General features: G+C 34.9%; 1 protein-coding gene across 1 annotated transcript in view; it reads left to right on the top strand.

Annotated features, from left to right (window-relative positions):
• Pth2r (parathyroid hormone 2 receptor) overlaps positions 1–24,851 on the top strand; it is a 119,931-nt gene that overhangs the window by 64,040 nt on the left and 31,040 nt on the right. The window contains exons 8-9 of the mRNA XM_010616205.2: positions 5,804–5,864; positions 22,360–22,423. Of these exons, the coding sequence (XP_010614507.1) occupies positions 5,804–5,864; positions 22,360–22,423 (125 nt within the window). The remainder of the gene's footprint in view (positions 1–5,803; positions 5,865–22,359; positions 22,424–24,851) is intronic.

Consider the following 24,851-nt stretch of genomic DNA (forward strand, 5'->3'; position numbering starts at 1 on the left):
TGCCATTGGCTCTGTTAATATGGTGTATTAAATTTATTGATTTGCATGTATTGAACCATTCTTATAGCCCTTGGATGAATCCTACTTGGTCATGGTATATAATCTTCTTGATGATTTGTTGCATTCTGTTTACCAGTATCATATTGAGGATTTTTACGTCTATGTTCAATAGGGAAATTGGCCCATAGTTCTCTTTTTTGGTTGAATCCTTCTCTTGTTTTGGAATCAGGGTGATGCTTGCCTCCATGAATGAGTTTGGAAGTATTGCTTCCTTTTCAATTTCTTTAGGTTTTGAGGAGCAGTGGCATTAGATATTCTCTAAAGTTCTTGTAGAATTTAGCAGTGAATCTGTCAGGACCTGGGCTTTTTTTTTGTTGGTAAAATTTAAATTACATCTTCAATTTCATTGATTAATATTGGGTTATTTAGGATATATCTTCTTGATTCAGCTTTGGTAATTCATATGTATTTAGGAATACATCAATTTTTTCTATGTTTTCCATCTTATATTAGAATATAGGTGCTCAAAGTAGGTATTATTGATCTTTTGCATATCCACAAGATTCATGTCATTTTACCCATTTTCATTCCTAATTGCCAAGATTTGAATCTTTTTCATTTGTTTATTTATTTAAGTGCTGGGATTGAATTTAGGACCTTGTACTTGCTAGGCACACAGTGGAACCACTGAGCTAAATCCCAGGCCCTCTTTCCTTTAATTTTGATGAAATTGGCTAAGGTTTTGTTAATTTTATTTAACATTTCAAAGAGCCAACTATTTGATTCATTGATTGATTGTACTGTTTTCTTAGTCTCAATTGCATTAATTTCCTCTCTAATCTTTATAATTTCCTTTGACCTACAAGCTTTGGACTTGACTTGCTCTTCTTTTTCTAGAAGCCTGAGGTTCAAAATTAGGTTATCTGTTTGAGCTCATTTTGTTTTGTTGATGTGGGAAATTATTGCTATAATTTCCCTTGTAGGACTGCTTTTATTATGTCCCATATTTTCTGATTTTTATCATTTAATTGTAGAAACTCTAATTTCTTCTATTTCATCTGTGATCCATTGGTCATTCAGAAGAGTATAATTTAATTTCCATGTGTTTATGACGTGTTTGTGGTTTCTCTACTATTGATTTCAAATTCCTTTGCACTATGGTCTGATGATATGCATGAGATAACTTAAATATTTTTGCATTTACTTAAACATCCTCTATGAACTAGTAAGTGGTCTACTTTGAAGAATGTCCCATGTGCAGCTGAGAAGAATGCCTATTCTGATGTTGGGGCTAAAGTACTATGTAGATACCTACTAAGTCCATGTGCTCCAAATTTAGTTCAGTCCTTATATTCCTTGTTGATTTTTTTTGCCCATTTGTTGATTTTTGTTGTTTATTTGTGACAGTTTGGTATTGATATCCTGCATTACAAGTATATTAGATTTTATTTGATTTTTCATGTCTATTTATTTTTTTATATAGTGGGTTCACTGGTATTTAGTGCATATATGATTTTTATGTCTTCCTCAAGAATTGTTTCCTTAACAGGGATGATAATGACCTTCTTTGTCTCTCTTGATCAGTCCTGGCTTGTAATCCACTTTGTCTGTGAATTCAAAGGCTACCTCTGCTTTTTTCTAGGTCCCTGTCACATGGAGTATTGTTTTCCAGCCTTGACTTTCAATTTATGAATTTCTTTTTTAGTTAAATATGCTTCTTGTATGCAGTATGTTGGATTTTGTTTCTTAATCCATTCTTCCAGTCTGTTTCTTTTGATTGGTGAAGTGAGACCATTACATTGATGCTTATAACTAATATGCATTGACTTATCTTTGTCCTGTTATTTTCCTGTTGTTGGCTCTCTTTCTTTTCCCTCTGTTTAATTATTTGCCTTGCCTGGTGGATTCATTCTATTGGGTTTCATAGCATTGTAGTCTTCGTTATTACTTTCTAGAATGTCTTTCAGAAAATTTTGGAGGGCTGGTTTGGTGGTCATGAATTTCTTCAGGTGTTCTTTGTCATGAAGTACTATATTTCTCCACCAGTTTTGAAAGAAAGTTTTGAAGGGTACATCATTCTGAGTTGGGAGTGGTTTTCTTTCAGGTCTTGAAATAGTTCACTCCAAGCTCTCCTTGGTTTAAGAGTTTGTGCTAAGAAGTCTGCTGTAATCCTGACGGGCTTTCCTTTAGAGATGACTTATTCTTTTCTGTAATAGCTTTCAATATTCTGTTCTTGCATTGAATTCTGGAATCTTGACTATTATATGCCTTAAGGTAGAGTTCTATATTCCTCAAATAACTGGATGTCAAATTCCTTTTCCATGCTTGGGGAGTTTTCTGCCATTCCTTCAATGAACAGGTTTTATGCATTATTTTCTGTTTTTTCACTGACTCTAATCAATATTAAGTTATACTTCTCTGCATCATCTAGAAGCTGTTGGATTCTTTTATTGTGGTCCCTTGCTATTTTAAAGCAGTCTTTCTTTCCATGATCACTAACTAAAATCCTGTCTTCTAGATCTAGTATTCTGTCCTCACATTGGTTTATTCTGCTGAATATGCTTTCAATAGAATTCCCTCACCCCATTAAATTTATTGGTACACTTAAAGCAAACAGTACAGTTACATTCATCTTTGGGATCTTGTACCTTTACATGATATATCTTGGTTCTTGTTTTTTCCTTATACCCCTACTCTCCCTTCATCCCCTTCACCATTCCCTATTTACAAAGACTTTGTTTCCATTTTTTCCTTTTTTCACACTTTTTTCTTTATCTTCTGGATATTTGATTGAATCTGTTTCATGGATTCCACTTATTTCCTATATAGGGCATTCATGGTGTATGTCATTTTCCTAGGCTCCTCTATTTTTTTTTCTGTATCTTCTCTAGATTCACAAATGATCCCCTTGATTTTGGTTGTCATCTCTGAAATTATCTGAGAAATTATTTCTGATTTGATTTTTTTCTAGAGCCTCATGCATTTGCCTTGTTACTTCTGCTATTACCTCTTCAGAGAGTCCAGGTGCATAACTTTTAAATCATTTCATCTCATTGCCCCCTGGGTTTGCCTTTGATGAGCTTGAAGTCTGGAGTTGCATCTTGCTTAAAAGTCTTCTCATTTACTTTTTTTAGTTTAATATCTGCATTGATGCTTGTAAACTGTTTATGGTAGGTATCCTTATTACTATTATTGAGAATCCTTAGAAATGACTTTTTCTTGAAAATGTCTTTCAAATGTAGCTGGCTTTTGGGTTTTGAATCTGTTGCAAGATCCTACCTCTTTAATTTATTTGGAATGTGAAATTGCTGCCTATTTGTCCTAGCCCCTGGTTCTTTAGCCCTGTACTATGATATTGTTTATGACACTCAGGCAATCGCAGTCTTGACATACAACTGATTGGAACAATTATGTCATCTTGGCAAAAGTGGTGCAATCATTAATAACAATTTCATAAGATGTGCTCCAGAAGAGAAAGGGATTAGCAGTAAGGCTGGAGGACAAAGGAAAATTACATAAGCTTTGAGAACTTGTGAAGAAGACAGGAGGGAAAGATAGAAGAAGCAAATAAGAAAAGAAAACTAAAAAATCTAGAAACAGTGTTCTCACTCATATACAAATAAGCACACAGTCAAGAAAAAGAGGGAAAAGAAAAATATAAAATGAAACAGCAAAGATAGGAAGAAAAAAAAAAAAGAAACAATGTCCACTTCAGGGTGTGTCTTTGCTGTTTCTGACCAGTTGATAGAGGGGGTTGACAGAGCCTAGATATGTGCTAATCGATCCTGGTAAACCAACAGTAGAATTATGGTGGTAGTGGATAATCCCAGAAAATGTGGGCCTCTAGTTCTGTTGAAGTTTAGGCTGCTTTTGCTTTCTGCCTGTGAGTCTGGGACTTGAATTTTTCAGCCAGCAACACTGAGAGCCTCCTGCTCACTTGAATTGTACTTACATGTTTCAAAATATGTAATAACATGGTAGATAGTAAGATCAATGACCAAAAATCTTTTAAGAGCCCTAAAATTATTTTCCTTTTTTTATTCCTCCAATTGGTAACATATTTTTGTTAAGTTTTGTCCCTCTCAATAGAGTATACATTTTAAGAAAACAGAGATATTGACTATTTTTTCATTTTATCTTTTGATACTAGCATAATTTTTGACAAATAAATGGGCACTTACTATGTGTTTAATGGGTCAGTGGTTGGAGGGATGCATAGATAGACAGATGGATGCATGAATAGCTGGCTGGACAGAAAGTGTGTGCCAGCCAAGCCTAAGAAGTAGCCAGAATTAGGTAGATCTACTTTGACAAAAATTTCTTGAAATACAGAAACTGAGGAGATATAAAAACTCATTATTTATAACTCATTATTTATAAATGTAATTAGAATATCGAATCAAATTAATAGTCAAATAGGCAGGCTGAGATTAAGTTCATTTAGTTATAGAAATTCTCTGTAATGGGTATTAATTTATTTTCAAATCCTAATTCTTTGTTCACTTCATTACTTAGAAAAAATACCTGAAAATTTACACGTGGTTTTTAGAAGATCAAGAATTTAATATTGTACTTGATAAAAGTTCTAAGCTAAGTTAAGGTTTTTTCTTCTTTGCAAGCTGTTTCATTCTATAGTTTTGTAATTATGGTCTCTGTATTTCCTTTAAATGTCTTTCATAAAAATGACAAATAAAAATTTACTTATTCAATTTTTTAGTCCTCTAAAAATTGTTTCATGAGAGTCCTGGCTTGTGTGCATTTTTGTTTTTTGTAGTGCCATATTCTAATCAACTACAACATGAACTGTCACCTTTTAAGGAAAATTCATTGTACTAGATTTACTATTGCAGGCCTAGAAGTGTTTATCATTGACAAACACATATCATATACTTAAATCATCCAGCTATCATATTAATCACCAATGTTCAAACTATTAATGCATGCATGCTTCTGCCTTGAGATGATGTAAGTTACAGAAAGGAAGAGGCTAAGGTGGTTCAGCCTTTCTGATTTTATTTATTTATTTTTACTTTTTATTTTTTGGTACCAGGGATCGAACTCAGGTCCTTGTGCTTGCAAGGCAAGCAGCAGCACTACTGAGCTAAATCCCCAGCCCAGCCTTTCTGGAGTTATAACTTGCTGTGTAACCTCTTCACGCATTCCACTTTCAGAATAATGATGTCTCACTTTTTTTTTTAAAGAACAGCTTCTCAGGAGTTATTCTTGTTGTTTCATTACTTAAGAGTGTATGGCTGAGCTGGCTGGGGTGACGCACACCTGTAGCCCCCAGCACTTTGGAAGCTCATTCAGGAGCCTAGCTGGGGTAAGTTAGACCCTGTCTCAAAAAAAAAAAAAAGTTTTTAAAAGGGCTGAGGATGCAGCTCAGTAGTAAGAGTGCCTCTGGGTTTGATCCCTCATACTACAAAAATAAATAAATAATTCATTTAAAGAAATGTTTGGCTCTCAGTGGAGGAAAAGTCAAACTATACCAACAACCACTTACTTCTGGCCCTAGGAGGTTCATTTCCCTCTACATATGACCTTACCCTACATCCCTCAAATGGAAATCAGACCAACTGTGGCCTTCAGAACTTTAGGGACAAATGACATCAATATCATCATTTATTTCTCAAATTAGCAGCATGAAAACTAGATAGACTTTTCTAATTCACATATCAACACTTTTTGTGTCTGTTTTTCTCTTTCAACCACTAAGCATATATTACTACAATGTGTGGCAAATATGGGGAAAAACTCTTTCTCTTAAAAATAATATGGTTTCTGAATTCTTTTTTGATTACAGGGTTTCCAGCAGCATTTGTTGTGGCCTGGGCAGTGGCACGAGTGACTCTGGCTGATATCAGGTGAATAAAAAACAGAAGTGAGAACCTCAGGTTTCTCAGGCTCAGACTTCCTGCTTGGAATCTACACTGGCTGCTCATGAGGGTGCCATTGTCCTTTAGGGATGCCATATGGGAAGTGGCCTTGATGCAACCTCTGAGACATTACCAGCAAACTCCTTATCCTGATGGACTTTGGTCAGACTCACAGACCAGGTTGAGATGCTTGAGCTTCCTGTTGTATGAAATCAATTTAGCATGCTGTGAGAAACAAAGGGAAAAGGATGAGTAAGGAAGCATGTTAGGATATTGTGTGAGCAGGTGGAAGGACCACACTACTTTAATGCTGGAATAAGCAGGGCTGGGGACGTGGCTCAGTGCTACTGCACCTGCCTGGCAAGTTCAAGGTCCTGAGTTCAATCCTCAGTACCATACACACACACACATGCATGCACAAGTGCACACACACACACACACACACAAGCACACACATACACACACAAAGTGGAATAAGCAATGTTCCTAGTTCCTGTATTTTTCTCTGCCATATCAGTCTCCCTTAACATTGGTGTGGTTAAGAGGGCTGGAAACAGGTGGTTGCAGCAAGGGGGCCACTAGGTCATTTGCAGGGCCAGTGACACATGCTGGCTAATTTAGAGACAGAGAGGCAAGTACATTAGCTATCGCTGTATATTTTCTGCCTGATGAGTAGCTCTGGGTTTTATTTTCATTCTTTGGGCAAAGGACATGTAAATATGAGTTCAATCAATAAGTAGCTGAATTAAGACCTCAAGAGTATTAGGCATTTCCTATACATTGGGAACATTTTATGTCATTTATCTGTTTAGTTTATCACAAAAGTTTATCTTGTAATTGTCTTGTATATCATTAATACATACATTTAACACATGTGCTCTACATACTATCACTTATTTATATTTAATGGAAACCATGAGTTTCATTCATTCCATTTATTTTCTCATCTTTTGTTAGCAGAATTGGTAACATAACAATTTATTATCCGCTGATTATGTACATTTTATACATTTTGTTAGCTTCTTGGAAGCTGTATTAGTTACCTTTCCCACTGTTGGGACAAAATATCTGATAGCTACAATTTAAAGGAGAAGGTATTTATTTGGCTCATGCTTTCAGAGGGTTCAGTCCATGGTCATTGGGGTCCAAGACAGAAATGGCACAGTGGAAGGGCCTGGAAGAAGAAAGCTTCTCAATCCTTGGCAGCCAGGAAGCAGAGCATTGGAACACCACCAGAGTGGAAGAGGCCAGGGAGCAGATATAGTTCACAAGGTGAAGCTTCCATGACCCACATAGTCACACCGAAAAGTATGCTGTACTAATCATCTAGGCAGCTCTCAAGTCAACCAAGTTGACTGGCCAGTGTAAACAGGACCCTCTTTTTAAATTCCAGTCAATAAACTTGTTTTGAATTACTAGGTATTCCCTTCAGAAGTTAGATTGTTTTCTATGCACTTACTAAAAAGAAAGGTTGTATTACACGAGTGCCTGAACTTTATAAAGAGCCCACCATTTACTGTTCCAGAAAATCTGAACTCTCTGAGTCACTGACTTTAGGACCAGCCTTCCCCGTTTGCTTCAGTTTTCTATGATTAGTTTCCCTCAGTTTTGAAGTTTATTGGCTTCACATTTTTACTTGTTTATATCCCTTTGTGCTATTTTGATTCATTAACAATCGACAAACTGGGTTAAGGTTTCTACATTGTTTTCATCTTTGTTAAATTTACAGTGATACTGAAAATCTCAGATGAAACTTGTAGCATCTGCTATTTGATTTCTAGGGGAAGGAGATTGAGTCATTAAGTAAGAACTAATTAGTGCTGCAATAATCACATTTTGAGATATGTAACTGTAAGAGTTTTAGAGATGGTAGGACATCTGGTATTTTCTGATCCTATATCTTCATTTTAGAGATAGATAAAATGATACCCAGAGATAGCAGGACACATTCTCAAAGCTCATAGCCATCCTTGAGCAAAATTTGGACTATCATTCATCATTTGAACACATTCTAGGTCTTGAATATAGAAAAAAAGTAAATACATTCACAGTATACTTCATATAGAATTAGATTTTTTCTTAAATATCTTGCTTTCTTAAAGATTATAAACTAAATCTTTTTTGTTTGGTACCTGGGATTGAACTTGGGTCCTTGTGCTTGCAAGGCAGGCCACCGAACCGCTGAGCTAAATCCCTGGCCCCCTTAAGATATTTTTTAATAAACTAAATCTTAAAATACTAAAATTCATAGGTCTTTATACTGCAAAAAATAAAAATATGTTTATTATTTTTGAGGTGAAATACCCATTGAGTGCATAGTATGTATATAACTGATGCTAAATATTGTTTTAAAGCCATTGAACTAATGTAAAAAAATTAAATATATATTATATCATGTGACTCAACCATACAAAATTTTTCATTTTTTCCCTTTCTTATGTATAATAAAATTTAGAATTATACAGTGTCTTATTAAAAGACTAGAGAGTCATTTTAGATTTGATTTTACATATAAAATAAGCTACATTACTATTTATATATCATGATTTCAAAACTGCCTGATTCAATTTCTCATAGACTCACAGACTGAAAATTTGTGGTTTTATTGAATAGGGTTTGGCATATATAAAGAGCCATGTCACAAAGTTTGGTAAGAGAGAAGAATTCATGTATTTCCAAAAGAAAGTGTTCGTAGTCATGTTTCTTACATTTGAGATCCAATTTTTGGTTTGGTCTTTCAAAGGTAGAACTTTGATTTTTTCTGCATCTTGATTTTAGAGATATACAGAGTAGATAGAATTCTAAAAATACTTTATGGGGCTGGAGATTTAGCTCATTGGTTCCACCTCCTGCCTCCCAAATGCAAGGACCTGAGTTTGATCCCAAGTACAAAGAAGCAAAGTAAAACAAAACAAAACAAACAAACAACAACAACAAATCAAAACGAAACAAAAAAACTTTATGAATGGGGAATGGGGTATGAGGAAAATGTATTCTATGCATCAAGGACCCTGCCCCTTGTGAAACTAGAGGAGCAGGCAGGGCAAAGGGAGGGATGGGGGATTGAAAATGATAAAAATATGTTAAAAGCACTCTACTGGAAACTATTGGAATTACAAAGAAAGTCTCTTCCAGTTCTAAAACTCTATCAAGCATTATTCAACTGAGAGAAGCTAAGATAATTTAATAGATTAGAATGAATAAAGGTTTGCAGTGAGTAATTTTGATTATCTTTCTTTTTACTTACAAAAGCAGCATATTATAAGATAATCTACTCCCTTCTCCTTAGCTCTTTCAAAGAAAGTAAGAGATGCCTACAACTGGGGTACCTGTAACTTTTTTGCTGAATTTTTGTTTCACCATTCAGAAGGACAGGTGGGGTCATGAAAAGATGCTTTCTACAATTCTTAGGACTCTCAGGCCAGGCCTCTCTCATCAATGCAATTTACAGGACCCCTCTACCACACAATACATTTTCAAATCTAATATAGGAAGTTCTGCTTTCTAGTAAGATCTTTGTGCATTATGTTTTAGCATTCAGAAATGTGTTTCCTAGAAGGTTAAAATTCTACTTAAAAATTTTGAATGGAAGGTAGGTTCTGAGTCATGTTAATAAACAATGTGAACTAAGGCATTGAACAATTAAAACAAAGATTCATAAATATATAGCACTTAAAAATGTATTATACCTTTACATGACAAGCCTTGGTTCTCATTTATTCCCCACACCCTTGCCCACCCTTCACCAGCTCCACCCTTCCCTATTGTTTCCATTGCTTCATTTTCTCATATTTTTTCTTTTCCCTAATGTATCTGTACTGTATACCTAAAAAGTACCGATAAACTCAATGAGAAAAAAGGAAATTTTAACCCCCCCAAGTCTTAAAGCTCCATTGCATCTCCTTTCAAAAGGTGAGAAACGTTGATGACAAAACATGTTAGAATCGAGTTTTTCATGTTTGTAGAAGTAGCTGATTTTCACCTACTTCCAAGTGCAAATATTTTAGAGCTAGAATTTTAAATGGAATCCCAGCGTGTTAGGAGATACCATGATGAAATGTCATCAAGGCAAAGAAAGAAGACTGTGAAAATATTATTAAATGTCAAAACCCCAAAAGTTTGTGGAATCCAAAAGCATTGTAGCAAGTGAATCAATATTTATTTTAAATTCTCACAGTACATTTGCCACTTTCCTCATTGAAGAAAACTTTTACGGTACTATGATATATGCTCTGTACAACCCCATCTTTTATATTTCTTACCTGGTTGAATTATGTAAAAAGTAGATGCCTTTATATAAAGTTAGGGAATATTCAACAATGTGCAAGTGTGACCTTAGACTACATTAGTGTGTTCTGTGTCTTAGATTTACATGTTTGGACTTCAAATTCATTGACTGAGCCGATTTCAGATGGGCTGGAGTGGAATTAGACTTTGGTGTAGGAGTCTGGTTAACGCCCATGGTATAGCTTCACAGTGGAATGCTGTGAGATGGGCTGTCTTGGCATTGATAAAGGGAAAATTGGAAAAATACACTTTAAAGGATAAAATAAATCACACCACAGAATATATCACATTTTTTTTTTTCAGACGGGGATGTTTGCTTTCTATTACTGTGATAAAATACCTAAGATAATCAGATAAAAAGGAGGAAAAGCTTTATTTTGCTTCATGTTTTCAGCTCACGGTTGCTTGACCCTGTTGCTTTAGCCCTATAGGAGCACAGTACATCATGAGAGTGTGAGTGGCAGAAGAGACTGCTTACCTCATGTAAACTGAAAGGAAAAGGAAAAACAGGAAGTACCAGGGTTCAAGGATGTCCCTCAAGGGCACACCCCCAACTACCCTACTTACATCTTCCATTCAAAGGATCTACCAACCCCCCAACATACCACAGGCTAGGGACCAAGTTTCAACATGTGGGTCTTCAGGGGATGTTTTAAATCCAAACTATAATAATAGGAAAAAATAAGAATGTAATATTTTTATTTGTATTTGTATGTGCATAAAGAATCACTGGAAGGCTGATACCATAAGGTAGTAGAAAATGTTATCTATGAGGAGCAGGGTGTGGCAAAGGTAGACAGGAACATGGGGAAAGGTTGAGGCATCTCAGTATCTTTTTTTTTTTCATTGAGTTTATTGGTACTTTTAAAGTATATTTATTTTTGGAGATAAGAATACATTGCCTATATATAAACATTAAAAAATTAAACATATGTAGTTGAAATTAAATAACACACTCCAAAACAACCAATGGGTCATAGATGAAATTAAAGAAGAAATCAGATAGTTTCCATAATTAAATGATAATGCTAATACAACTGATCAGAACTTATGGGACACAATGAAAGCAGTTATACAAGGGAAATTTATACACCCATATCAGGAAAACAGAGGGGGGCTCACACAAACAACCTAATGTTGAACCTCATGCTTCTAGAAAAAGAGCAAGTCAAGCCAAAAGCTCATATGAGTGAGGAAATTATAAAAATCAGAGCAGAAATTAATGTAATAGAGACTAAAAAACAATAAAAAGAATCAATGAATGGAAGAGTTGGTTCTTAGAGAGATTAAATAAAATTGGCAAACCCTTAGCCAAACATATATTTTAAAAAAAGACAGAAAAGACTCAAATCTATAAAATTAGTAATGAAAAGGCTGAAATCACAACAGGCCCTGCAGAAATGTAGAAGATTCCATTTTGGGAACCTGTATTCTAATACAATGGAAAACACAGAAGAAATGGGCAGATTCCTAGAAACATATGAATTACCAAAATTGAATAAAAAAGATAGAAAAATTTTAAATAAACTAATATCAGCCAATGAAATTGATGAAGTAATTAAATACCTACCACTGAAGAAAAGCCTAGGCCCTGATGGATTCACTACTGAATACTACAAGAAATTCAAAGAACTAATGCCACTATTTCTCAAACTCTTTAAAGAAATTGAAAGGGAAGTAATACTCCCAAATTTATTCCTGGAAGCAAGCATCACCCTGATTCCAAAACCAGAGAAGGAGCCAAAGAAGAAGAGAGCTACAGGCCTATCTCCCTAATGAACACAGATGCAAAAATCCTCAATTAGATACGGGCAAACAGAATGGAACAAATCATAAAGAAGGTTATATACCATGATCAAGTCAGATTCATCCCAGGGATTCAGGGATGGTTCATCCTATACAAATCAATAAATGTAATACACTATAGTAATGGAGCCAAGGACAAAAATTATATGTTCCTCTCAATAGATACATCAAAAAGCATTTGAAAATGTCCAACACCAATTTACAATAAAAATCCTATAGAAAATTGATATAGATGATCTTTATCTCAATCTGACAAAAGCCATCTATGACAAACCAAAAGCCAACATTATACTAAATGGAAAAAAACCTGAAAGTTTTCACCCTAAAATTAGAAACAATACAAAGATGTTCATTGTCACCACTCTTGAATATAGTTCTGGAAAAGCAGTGTGAGCATTTGGGCTGAGGATTTAGCTCAGTGGTTCTGCCGCCTGCCTTGCAAGCACAAGGACCCGAATTTGATCCCTGGTACCAAAACAAAACAAAACAAAGCAAAAACTACCCAGAGAAATTAGACAAGAGACAAAAATAAAAGGAAGAAGTTAAATTATCATTGTAGAAGACACCCAAAACTCCATTAAAAGACTTCTAGATTTGATAACGAAGTTAAATGGCACAGCTGGATACAAAATCAATCCTCAAAATCCCTTCCTAAACATGAATAACAAACTTGCTGACAGAGAAATTAGAAAAACAATCCCTTTCATAGTAGCATCCAAAAAAAGGAAATCCCTAGAAATTAAGCTAATAAAGGAAATAAAAGCACTCTACATTGAAAACTACAGTAGCCTGAAAAAGGGGATCTAAGAGAATACCAGAAAATGGAAAGATATCCATTGTTTTGGGGCAGGAACAACCAATATAGTGAAAATGGCCATACTTCCAAAGTTGTTATACAGATTTAATGCAATCTCAGTCAAAATTCCAACAGAATATGTCACAGAGCTAGAAAAAGCAATCATAAAATTCATTTGGAATGAGAAAAGATCTAGAATAGCAAAGGTAATTCTGGGCACCAAGGGTAAGGCAGGGCGCAAAACAATCCCTGACTTGAAATTATACCACAAAGCTATTGTGATAAAAACAGCATGTTACCGAAAAGAACAGAACTGAGGAACAATGGAACTGATGAGAAGATGGAGAAACAACTCGAGACATACTCAACCACCTAATCTTTCTTTAATAAAGGAGCCAAACACCTTCAGTGGAAGAAAGATAGATTCTTTAATAATTGGTGCTGCAAAAACTGGCTTTCCACATGTCAAAAACTGAAACTAGATCTGTATCTTTCACTGTGCACTAACCTAAAATTGAAATAGATCAAAGATCTAAATATTAAAATGAAAACAGTAAATCTGCTGGAAGAGAGAATAGGTAGAATGCTTGAGGACATAGGAGTAGGCAGACTTCATTAATAAAACACAGATGGCACAGGAGATTCTACAATCAACAACTGAGACCTCATTTCATTACAAAGCTTTTGCATATCAAGAGAAACCACCAACAGAATGATGAGACAATCCAATACATGGAAAAATTTTTTAACTGGCTCTTCATCAAGGACTATTACCTAGAATATATAAAGAACTCAAAAAAGCCAGACCCCCCCAAATTTAAAGACCCCATCCTAAAATGGACACCTGAAAGGAAAAGACACTTGAGAAGTAGAAAAAGCACATAAACGTATGAAAAAATGTTCAACATTACTCATCATTTGTGAAGGGCAAATTAAAACAATGCTGAGATTTTATCTCACTCCAGAAATAATGGCAGCTATCAAGAAATCAACCAATGACAAATTATGGCAGAGCTGTGTGTAAAAAGGAGCCCTTCTCCACTATTGGTGGGAGTGTAGACTGGTGCAGTTGCTGTGGAAATCAGTGTGGGGATTTCTAAAAAAATCAGAACTAGAGGTTCCATTTGACCCAGATATTGCTCTTCTTGGTATATTCCTGAAAGAATTAAAAGCATCATATAACAGTGATATATGGACACCCATGTTTATAGTGGCACAGATTGTAATAGCTAAATTTTGGAAGTCATCCAAATGCCCATCAACTGATGTGTCAATAAACTATGGATTTTTATACAATGAAAGCTACTCTTCCATAAAAAATGATAAGCTTCAGACACTTATAGCTAAATGGATGGACCTTGAAGCCATACTCCTTTTTTTTTTTCATTGAATTTACTGCTACTTTTAAAGTGTACAGTACAGTTATGTTCATCATTGGGATCTTGTACCTTTGCATGACAGATCTTGGTTCTCATTTTTTTTCCCATACCCCTGTCCTCCCTTCTCCCCCTGCACTATTTACAAAGACTTTGTTTCCATTTTTTTTCTTTTCTCATATTATTTCTTTTCCTTTATTTCCTTTCTCTTACCATTCCCACTTTCCCTACACCTTTAGCCCTTTTCTTCCTATTTCACATTATCAGTTATACAATTTGGGTCTTATTCACACTTTTAGTTTTGCACACCAGAGAAACTATTTGGTATTTGCATATGTGTCTTATTTATTTCACTTGAGAGTATGACCTCAATATACATCTATTTTCCTATGAATGACTCTAGTTTCTCATTCTTTATGGCTGACTACTACTACATTTTATAAAAAAAAAAACCCACATGTTCCTTATCCAGTCTCCAACTGATGGGCAATAGGGCTATTTTCAAGTTTTAGCTATTACAAAGCATGCCGCTATAAACATGGGTGCACATATATCGCTATGGCATGATTCTTTTAAGACTTTTGGAAAGATACCCAGCAGAGGGATAGCTTGGTCAAATGGAACCTCTAATCCTAGTTCTTTGAAACATCAGTATATTGATTTCCACAGTGGTTGCACAAGTCTCCACTCCCAGGAACAATGGAGGAAGAGTCCTTTCTCCCCACAGCACTGCCAGGATTTGTTATTGGTTAATTTCTTGATTGCAGCTATTCTTTCCGGGGTAGGGTGGAATCTCAGTGTTGTTTTCATTTGCATCGTTCTAATGACAGTGATGTTGAACATTTTTTTCATATATTTATTTGCTGCTTTTACTTTATCTGAGAAACGACCATTCATTTCAGATGCCCATTTTTTTTTTTTTTGATTTTTTCAAACGGTCTCAAGACTGACCTGGAACTCACTATATAGTCCACGCTAGTCTTGAATGGACAGCAATTCTCCTGCCTCAGCTTACTGAGTGCTGGGATACAGGCATGCACCATCACGCCTGGCCAGATTCCCATTTTTGAATTGGGCCTTTATATTTAGGGAGGGCTGATTTTTAGAGTTCTTTATATATTCTAGATAGTAGTTCTTTGTTTGAGGAGCAGCTGGTAAAATGTTTTTTCCCACATTGTAGTTTGTCTCTTAGCTTTGTTGGTAGTTTCTTTTTCAGTGCAGAAGATTTTTAATAAGATGAGATCCCAGTTGTTGATTCTTTGTGCTAGTTCTGGTGCTACTGAACATTTCTTCATTGTCTTTTCCCTTGCCAGCGTCTTCGAGAGTTCTACCTAACTTGTCTTCCAGCAAGCTTAGTGTTTCTGTTTTCATATTTAGATCTTTAATCCACTTGGATGTTAGTTTAATGCATGGTGAAAGATACTGGTCTAATTTCAATCTTTGACAAGTTGAAATCCACTTTTTCCAACACCATTTATTAAAGCAGCTATTTTTCTTCCACTAAGGATGGTTGGCTCCTTTCTTAGATGAGGTAGCTGAGTAAATCTGAAGTTATTTCTGTATCTTCCAATCTATTCCACTGATCCTCAGGTCTGTTTCTTTGCCAGTACCATGCTGTTTTTATTACAGTGGCTTTGTAGTATAGTTTCAAGTTGGGAACTTTGATACCCACTGTCATGCTTCTGTTGCCTAGAATTGCTTTTGCTATTCTAATGGTTCCAAATGAGTTTTTGGATTGTTTTCTCTAGTTCTGTGAAATATGCTGGTGGAATTTCAATTGGGATTGCACTGAATCTGTATAGTAGTTTTGTTAGTATGGCCATTTTCACTATGCTGATTCTTCCTACCCAGGAGCAGGGGATATCTTCCCATTTTCTTATATCCTCTTTGATCTCTTTTTTCAAAGTGCTGTACTTTTCAGTGTAGAGGTCTTTTGCTTCCTTTGTTAGATTGATTCCTAGATATTTTATTTTTTTGGATGCTATTGTTAATGGAATTGTTTCCCTAATTTCTCTCTCAGTGAGTCTGTTATTTTTGTACAAGAAGGCTATTGATTTTTGGTTGTTTACCTTGTGTCCAGCTACTCTGCTAAAAGTGTAAATTAAGTCTAGAAGTCTTTTGGTAGAGGTTTTTGGGTCTCCTACACAGCATATCATATCATAGGCAAATAATGACATTTAGATATCTTCCTTTCCTATCTTTATTGCTTTAAATTCTTTCTCATGTCTAATTGTTTTGGCCAATGTTTCCAGAACTGTATTGAACAAGAGTGGTGATAGTGGACATCCTTGTCTTGTTCCTGATTTTACCATGAAGGTTTTCAGTTTTTAGCCATCTAATATGATGTTGGCTGTTGGTTTTTCATAGATAGCCTTTATTAAATTGAGATAAAGAGCATGTATTCCAATTTTCTGCATTTTAAAAAATCATGAATGGGTGTTGAATTTTGTTGAGTGCTTTTTCTGCATCTATTGAGATGATCATATGGTTTTTGTCTTTGACTCTTAATATAGTATATTACTTTTACTGATTTAGGTGTGTTTAACCATCATTGCATCTCTGGAATAAATCTGACTTGGTAAGGGTTCATGATCTTCTTGATAACCCTCTGTATTCTGTTTGCCAGAATCTTATTGAGAATTTTTGCATGTATGTTCACTCGGGAGATTAGCCTATAGGTCTCTTTTTTGGTTGGGTCTTTCCCTGGTTTTGGAATCAAAGTAACACTTGCTTCCAGGAATGAATTTGGAAGTATTGCTTCCCTTCCAATTTCATTGAAAAGTTTAAAGAGTAGTGGAAATAGTTCTCTAAATGTCCTGTAGAATCCAGCAGTGAAGCCATCAAGACCTGGGATTTTCTTCATTGATAATATTTTAATTACATTTTCAATTTCATTGATTGTAATTCGGGTGTTTAGAATTTTTTATCTTCTTCATTCAACTTTGGTAATTCGTAAGTTGCAAGAAATTCGTCCACTTCTTCTGTGTTTTCTATTTTATTAGAGTACAGATTCTCAAAGTAGATATTCATGATCCTCTGCATTTCTGCTAGGTCTGTTGTGATTTCACCTTTTTCATTCCTAATTGCATGGATCTGAGCATTTTCTTTCATTTTGTTTGACAAATATGGCTAAGGGTTTATTGATTTTATTTATTCTTTCAAAAAGCCAACTCTTCAATTTATTGATTTTTTTGTATCATTTTATTAGTTTCATTGCATTGTTTTCTGCTTTGATCTTTATAATATCCTCCCTTGTACAAGCTTTGGGTTTTTTTTGCTCTTCTTCTTTTGTAGTAACCTAAAATTCATCATAAGGTTGTTTAGTTAAGTTCACTCTGTTTTCCTAATGTGAGCATTCACTACTATGAATTTTCCATGTAGAACTGTTTTCATTTGTCTCATTGATTCCTGTATGTTGTATTGGTATTATCATTTATTTGTAAAAGCTGACATTTCTTTAATTTCTCTAGATTGTTTGGGAGAATGTTGTTCAATTTCCATGTGTTTGTGCAGTTCTTATGGTTTCTTATGATTTTGGTCTCCAGCTTAATTGCACTATGGTCTGAAAATATACATGAAATAACTCCAATTCCTTTGCATTTATTTAATCCTGTTCTATGACCTAGTATGTGGTATATTTTGGAGAATGACCCTTGTGAAGCCAAAAAGAGTGTATATTCTAATTTTGTTGGGGTGGATCACTCTGTAGATGTCCATTTGTTCAAAAGCTTGGTTCAGTTCTAGCATTTCATTATTGAGTTTTTGTGTAGATGTTTTATCTATTTGTGATAGTGGGGTATATAGGTCCACCACTACATTGTATTAGTGTTTATTTGGTTTTTCATGTCCCTTAATATTCATTTTATATAGTTGTGGGCATTAATATTTGGTGCATATATATTTATGATTTTCATGTCTTCCTCTTGGATTGTTCCCTTTACAAGGATGAAGTGGCCTTCTTTGTCTTTGCTTTTAAATTTACTTTGTATGTAAATAAGATAGCTACTCCTGCTTTTTTCTGGGCTCCTGTTGCATGGAGAACTATTTGCCATCCTTTCACTTTCAGTCTATGAGTTTCTTTTTGCACTAGATGTGTTTCTTGTATACTACATATTGTTAGATTTTGCTTATTAATCCATTCTGTCAGTCTATTTCTTTTGATCGGTGAATTGAGGCTATTAACATTGATGGTATGTAGTGACTTATCATTGTCATGTTATTGTCATGTTGTTGTCTCTTTTTAATTTTTTCCCCTCTCCCTTTAGTTTCTTGCCTTGCCTAATTGATTTACTCTGTTGGGCCTCATGGTGTTATGACCTTCATTGTCTTTTTCTAGGATATTGTTTAGAATTGTTTGGAGTGGTGGTTTGGTATCCATGAAGTTTCTCAAGTGTTCTTTGTCACAGAAGTATCTTATTTACCCATCCATTTTAAAATAAAGTTTTGGAGGATACATTAGTCTAGGTGGGAGGTGTTTTCTCTTCGATATTGAAATACCTCACTCCAGGCTCTCCTTGATCTGAGGGTTTGTGTTGAAGTCTGCTGTGATTCTGATGGGCTTTCTCTTGCATGTGCTTTGTTTCTTTTCTCTAACTGCTTGTAATATTTTGTTCTTCTGTTGGGTTTCTGGGATCTTGACTATTATGTCTATGTGTAGATATTTTTTGATCATGTCTAGTTGGAGTCCTGTATACTTCACTTATCTGTATGTCATATTCTTCCTCTCTGTTTGGGAAATTTTCTGCCATTCATTCTGTGAACCATTTTTTAAAGTCATTTGTACTTTTCCCTGATACTTCATGGATTCCTATCAGTCTCATGTTATTCTTCTTTACATCCTCCAGGAGTTGTTGGATTGATTTGTCATGATCCCTTACTGTTTTTAAGAGGTATCTCTTTTCATGGTCACTGACTGCAATCCTATTTTCTATTTCTGCAGTTCTATCTTCAAATTCATTCATTCTGCTGTGAATGCTTTCAGTAGAGTTTTTAATCTCCTGTATATCTGTTTAAATATGTTTCATGGAATTTCACTTCTGTCCTATGTTGGGCATTCATGGTTTGCATTTATTTCCTATGCTGGACATTCATGGCTTCTATCATGGTCCTGAGCTCATCTATTTTTTTTTGTCTGTTTCTGTTCTAGAGTCTCTAACCATGTCTTTCATTGTGCTTAACATCTCTGTAGTTATCTGGGAAATTATTTCTGTTTTGAATTTTTCTAGAGCCTGATTGATCTGTTTTGTTACTTCCTATGCTTTGAGTTCAGGGTGTGCTGGTGGTTGATTGTTAGACTTTTCCACCTTGTTGCCTGTAGAATTTGTTGTTGGTGAACTGGAAGTCTATCTTTGTGCCTTGCTTAAGTGTTTTCTCAATATTATTTTTATTGTTGTGCTGTCTTGCTTTAATTCCTGGGCTGGTACTTTGATCTTCCTGATATAGCTGCTTTTTAGGTTTTGAGTGTCTAATGACTCAAGACACTCTAACTTTCATAACATCAGAAAGGACAACTTAAGTCAATCACAACTTTAGCCTTGTTGATACAATCAGCAACACTATAGCCTCAAGCACAGCTTCGAAATCAACCATTTGTGGTAGTTATTAATCTATCACCTTTAGCCATGTGGATTAAATCAAAATTTTGGACCATCCCAAAATATGTTTGTCATGAATAAACTCTTCAATATAGCAACTGTACCCTTCAGAATGGAGACTTAGAAGGGTTTGGGAGGAGAGGAATAGATAGGTAAAAGAATAGTAGAAGGTTTCAAGTCAAGCCAGAGGACACAGGATGATCATGCAAACTCTAGGAAACTATTGAAAACAGGAGGGAAAGACAGAGTGTAAGAGCAAGTACAAGAATAGATTAACTTAACAGTAATAGGGAAACTATAAATTGTACTCACTTTGAACTAATGACAATTGAGCAAAGGAAACAGAGAAGAAAAGAAAAAGAAAAAAGGAATCTGAATTAGAGCAGGAACAGGAACAAAAAGAGAGATGAAGAATAACATGGGGGGAACAAGAGACTGAGCAGGAAAAAGAAGAAAGGAGAAAGGAAGAATTTGCAGAATGGTAAAAATAAAATTTTAAAAATAAGAGGAAAAGAAACAAACAAACAATTGAAGAGCCTCTTTCAGGGTATATTTCTGCTGTCACAATAGACAATGTGGGCAGCAGTGTGAAGAACTAAGTCAATTAGTCTCAGATGACCAATGGCAAACCCTTGAGATTCAGGCTAAATTCTGGCTTCAAGCCCCAAGTTGAGTTCCCTGAGCTTCTGCAGGGTTGAATTCTTTAAGGTTCTACTGCAGGTTTCAGCTGCCCTTCCCCTGAAGATAGTCCAAGTTCTGACGGAAGGTGGTGATCCCTCCAATTTACTAACTATATGTGTCTTTATTGCAGTTGTTCACTTCTATTCTATCTTCTGGAGCTCAGTAAAACGGTCTTTATGACCACCAGTACCTCTGCAATGTGGATCCAGGCACTGGCACAAGCAGTAGGCCCAAGAGCACGGGATGGGGGAGGAGTGCTGCGAAGTCTCCTGCATAACTGGGGCAGTCCTCACTGGTCTGCTCGAATGAAGGCCTAGGGTGCTGGAGGTGGAGGGCAACAAGCTCCCCATGAGATTGGCGGTCCTCACAGTCTGCTCCAATGAAGGCCTGAGAACATACTCTTAAGTGAAATAAGTCAGACACATGATTTTGTGCTGTATTGTTTCTCTGGTGTGAGAAACCAAAAATGGAAACAAGGACTAAAATTGGGGAGATTGGTTCAGAAAGTTGTGATTTTCTTCCTAGTCTGGGCACTAATGTTATTCTTTAATTTGTTATGAAACTTGCTTTCTTTTTTTGCATAGAAGAACACTATTTAAAATATATATTTTCTCCATTAATATATACTTGTATTATATTGAAATAACATTTAAAAAATAAAGTTAACATATATGTACTGAAAATGTTTTACCTTTAAGAAATCATTGAAATAGCATTTCATTATCCATGTTTTTCATTAATAAAGCAGCTTGTTAATTTTTCACATAGAATTTAAAAATTATCATTTTATCTCCCAAATTTCTTTATATCATGTCATTTACTGTTGCCTCAACCAATCCTAAATTTTGCCTGAGAAAGAAATTGAAGGCTCTTAGTTATGTGTCTTCAATTTTTAAAATATCTTGAAATTGCCAAATTAAAGTTTCAAGTGAAACTATTTTTTTTAGAAAAATAACTCTGTACTATTAATTCTAGTGTAATAATTTTAACAATACAAACTAGATTGTGTGAGGCTGAGTCAAATTTACTTTGGATTTAAGTTATGTTAATTCATTCCAACAAATATTTATCAACTATCTATATACTCTGTACCATTCCAGGCACTTGAAATAATCCAGAACACAAAAACAATGATCCTTGAGCATGTAGAGCTTATATTTTAGTTAGGAATCAGAAAATAATTGGTGAATTATATGTTTTTTTTAAAGTGCTGTTAAAACAAAGTTTTTAAAAATTAAGATAAAACAGTAGATTGTATACAAATACAAAATGCCTGTCAAAGATTTTTAAGGCTCTATTTAATGAAGGAACAAATAAGATACAACTGATTCAAAAAGGATATCAAAGAAACATATTTTTATATTCAGAAAAATGAGTACTGAAAATTTACTAGTAAATATAAAAACTAGTTAATTTTCATAGGACAAATATGTTCCATTGAACAGAGCGAATTTTTCTTTCTATGGCAAGAATCATTTGTGTTTACTTTTTTATTGTATCTCTATGGATAAGAATGGCTTGTATTGTTAAAGCTCTAGCATTTATGGACTTGCAAATAAAATTTCATCTGAAAGGAAGAGGACTTTATCAACAAGGTTTAATTATTATGTCTCATTTTGATGATTATAAAAGCAAAGTTTCAATTCCACCACTTTTAGAAGACTTTCTTCTTTTTTTGGGTCTGGAAATAAGATTTTGAATCTGGTTACTGTAAAACTTAATTCAGTATTATTATAATACTATGCTTACATAAGAGGAATCTAATACTATGGAACTTAAAATCCAATCATTACATTTAGGTGTTTTAAAATAAAATTGTTTTCATCTATTTGTTTCTTAATTAATAGAATGGGGCTAGGTTTTTGGTAAAACTTGAAATATTACTTCTCACTATTAATTTGCTTTACCAAATGTATTCATGAAAATTCTTTTTCATGTTTCAGATGCTGGGAGCTTAGTGCTGGAGACAAGTGGATTTATCAGGCCCCAATTTTAGCAGCCATAGGGGTAAGTTTTAAAGCTTATACAATTTAAAAAAAGGTAAAAAATTAAAATTCAGCTAAAACTCAGAGGAAGTTTGTCCCTTCACAATAGGTTAGGAAAGTCACAAGTACTATAATAGCTATTGGGAAAGTTAAGATGGAATAGATTCTTATTTACTGTTGATACTGAGCCCCATGCAAGAAAATGGATCATACACATTATGGCTTATATCTAGATGACTCCCCCCTTAGTCTCACGTGGTCACAGGTGGAGCTTTTCAGAGGTGGGTGGATCTAGAATGCATACATCCTTCCTTTAATCAGATAGCACTGAGGACAGATCTGAAACTTCAAATATCCATGAACATTTATATGTATAGGGAGTTAGAAGGTCCTGAATCTTTTCTATTTTTAATTCATCATAAATCTCTACTGTTTGATCATCTATCTAGTAGTAAGTTGGGGTGGTGGAGAAGGAAACATAGAGTGATAAAATAGAGAAATTACTGAGAGAGACCAGTACTGTCTTAGTTACTTTTTTCTCATCGTTGGGATATAATACCCAACTACCAAAGTTAAAGGAGGAAAGGTCTATTGTAGCTCATAGTTTGTAGGGGTTTCAATTCATAGCTGGCTCCAAGGTAAGGTGGCATGGCAAACAGGCATCACAGGAAGGCAGGAGGCAGCAGACGACAAGCAGCAAGCAGCAAATAGTCAGTGACAGCAGCAACCCCTTTGTGTCCCTTATATCCACCCAGGATACTGGGCACATAGCACCCACACCCAAGGTGGGGCAGCCCTAATCCTACCATCACACTGTGTGTGGGTCAGTCCCAGCAGCATATCCTTAATCCTAGCATCACATACTCTAGATCCAGCCACCTCTGAAAAGCTCCACCTATGACCACTCAAGGTTAAGGGGTGGGGGGAACATGTAGATATAAACCATAATAAGTATGATCCATTATGCAGTATTGCCAAAAGGTTTTATTGAGTGCACTTCCCCCCAAAAATATACATGAATTCTATACCAAGAAATATCCTGTAGAATCCTATTTAATAGGTAGTGGGGAGAAAGACTAGACTGGGCAGTGGGTATTACACAGGACCTTATGTGCCTATTGTATTTCTATTGTATATTGCACCTATGTTAAAAAAAGAAAATGCACTTATACATTGTATCTAACAAGCATCAAAATGCTCACTCTTGATCTTTCTTGAAAACTTTGTAGCATCAGGTTCTCTGGTTTTATGAAGAAATTATACTATCCTGTGTTTTCCAGATGTTCATGTAATACAAGACTATGAGCATCTTAAAAGTAGGACTAATTATCCTCATACTAAATACTAAATATCTAGAAAATAATTTAACATTGATTATTTATTTATTTTTTTCTCATTGAGTTTATTGGTACATTTTAGGTATATAGTACAGTTACATTCAACATTGGGATCTTGTACCTTTACATGACAGGTCTTGGTTCTCATTTCCCCCCTCGATGCCCCTGCCCTCCCTTCCCTATTTACAAATACTTTATTTCCATTTTTTCATATTTTTTTCCCCTTATTTCCTTTCCCCTACCCTTCCCACTTCCCCTATATCTTTAGCCCTTTTCTTCCTATTTCACATTGTTAATTATACCATTAGGATCTTATTTATGATTATAGTTTTTCACACCAGAGAAACTATTTTGATTGTTCATTAATTTGTCTTTGTTTGTTCTCCAATTTCTTATTTTTCTTATTTTGTTTTCTTTTGGGCAGTGTGTCACTTGCTTTGTCAGCATATTTGTAGGCTGGATCCAGATGGAGAGCTATTAATCTGCTTGAGGTATTGTAAGATCATCCTTAAAATCAGTTAGAAGCTTATTTGTTTCATGAGAAAGTTACCAAAAGAAAACTAGAAGAGATTTATAAAAATCTTCAGTTTAGAGGCCCAGTATGTAAATGTTTAGCGGGAGAAAGAAAATTCTGAGCCCTTTAGAAAAGCCAGTTGTATCTTTGCTAAAACATCTTGTTGTCAAACTAGAACAAATTCCCTGTATCTTAGAAGATCAACAATAGGTTAGGGATGAAGGGATGAATGACAAATTTATTAACTCTTACAATTTAAGTTTTTAATGTAAATGAAATGCTCTTTCATTAACATAGTGATAAGCCATCTGGAAACTGTAGCTATTTGTATGAAAGAGCACGAGTGAACTTAAAGTTGGGAAATAACTTTATAAAATAGGATCTGGTGTTTACTACTCTGATTTCCCTTTTATTCAACAGAACTCTCTCCTTATCTGTATGTCCAAGTCTTTTATTTTCTTTTTTTCTATTTTCTCCTCTATCTGTTTGCTCCTTTATCCTTGCTATTATCTTTTTAGGGAGATAATCTCTGATCATTTTTTTCTGGGATAGATATATGAGAGACACTTGAGGCTCTTGACCTATATTTATAATGATTA

The sequence above is a fragment of the Fukomys damarensis genome, unplaced genomic scaffold (assembly GCF_012274545.1).
Source record: "Fukomys damarensis isolate Sample0158 unplaced genomic scaffold, DMR_v1.0_HiC HiC_scaffold_16, whole genome shotgun sequence".
Classification (NCBI taxonomy): domain Eukaryota; kingdom Metazoa; phylum Chordata; class Mammalia; order Rodentia; family Bathyergidae; genus Fukomys; species Fukomys damarensis.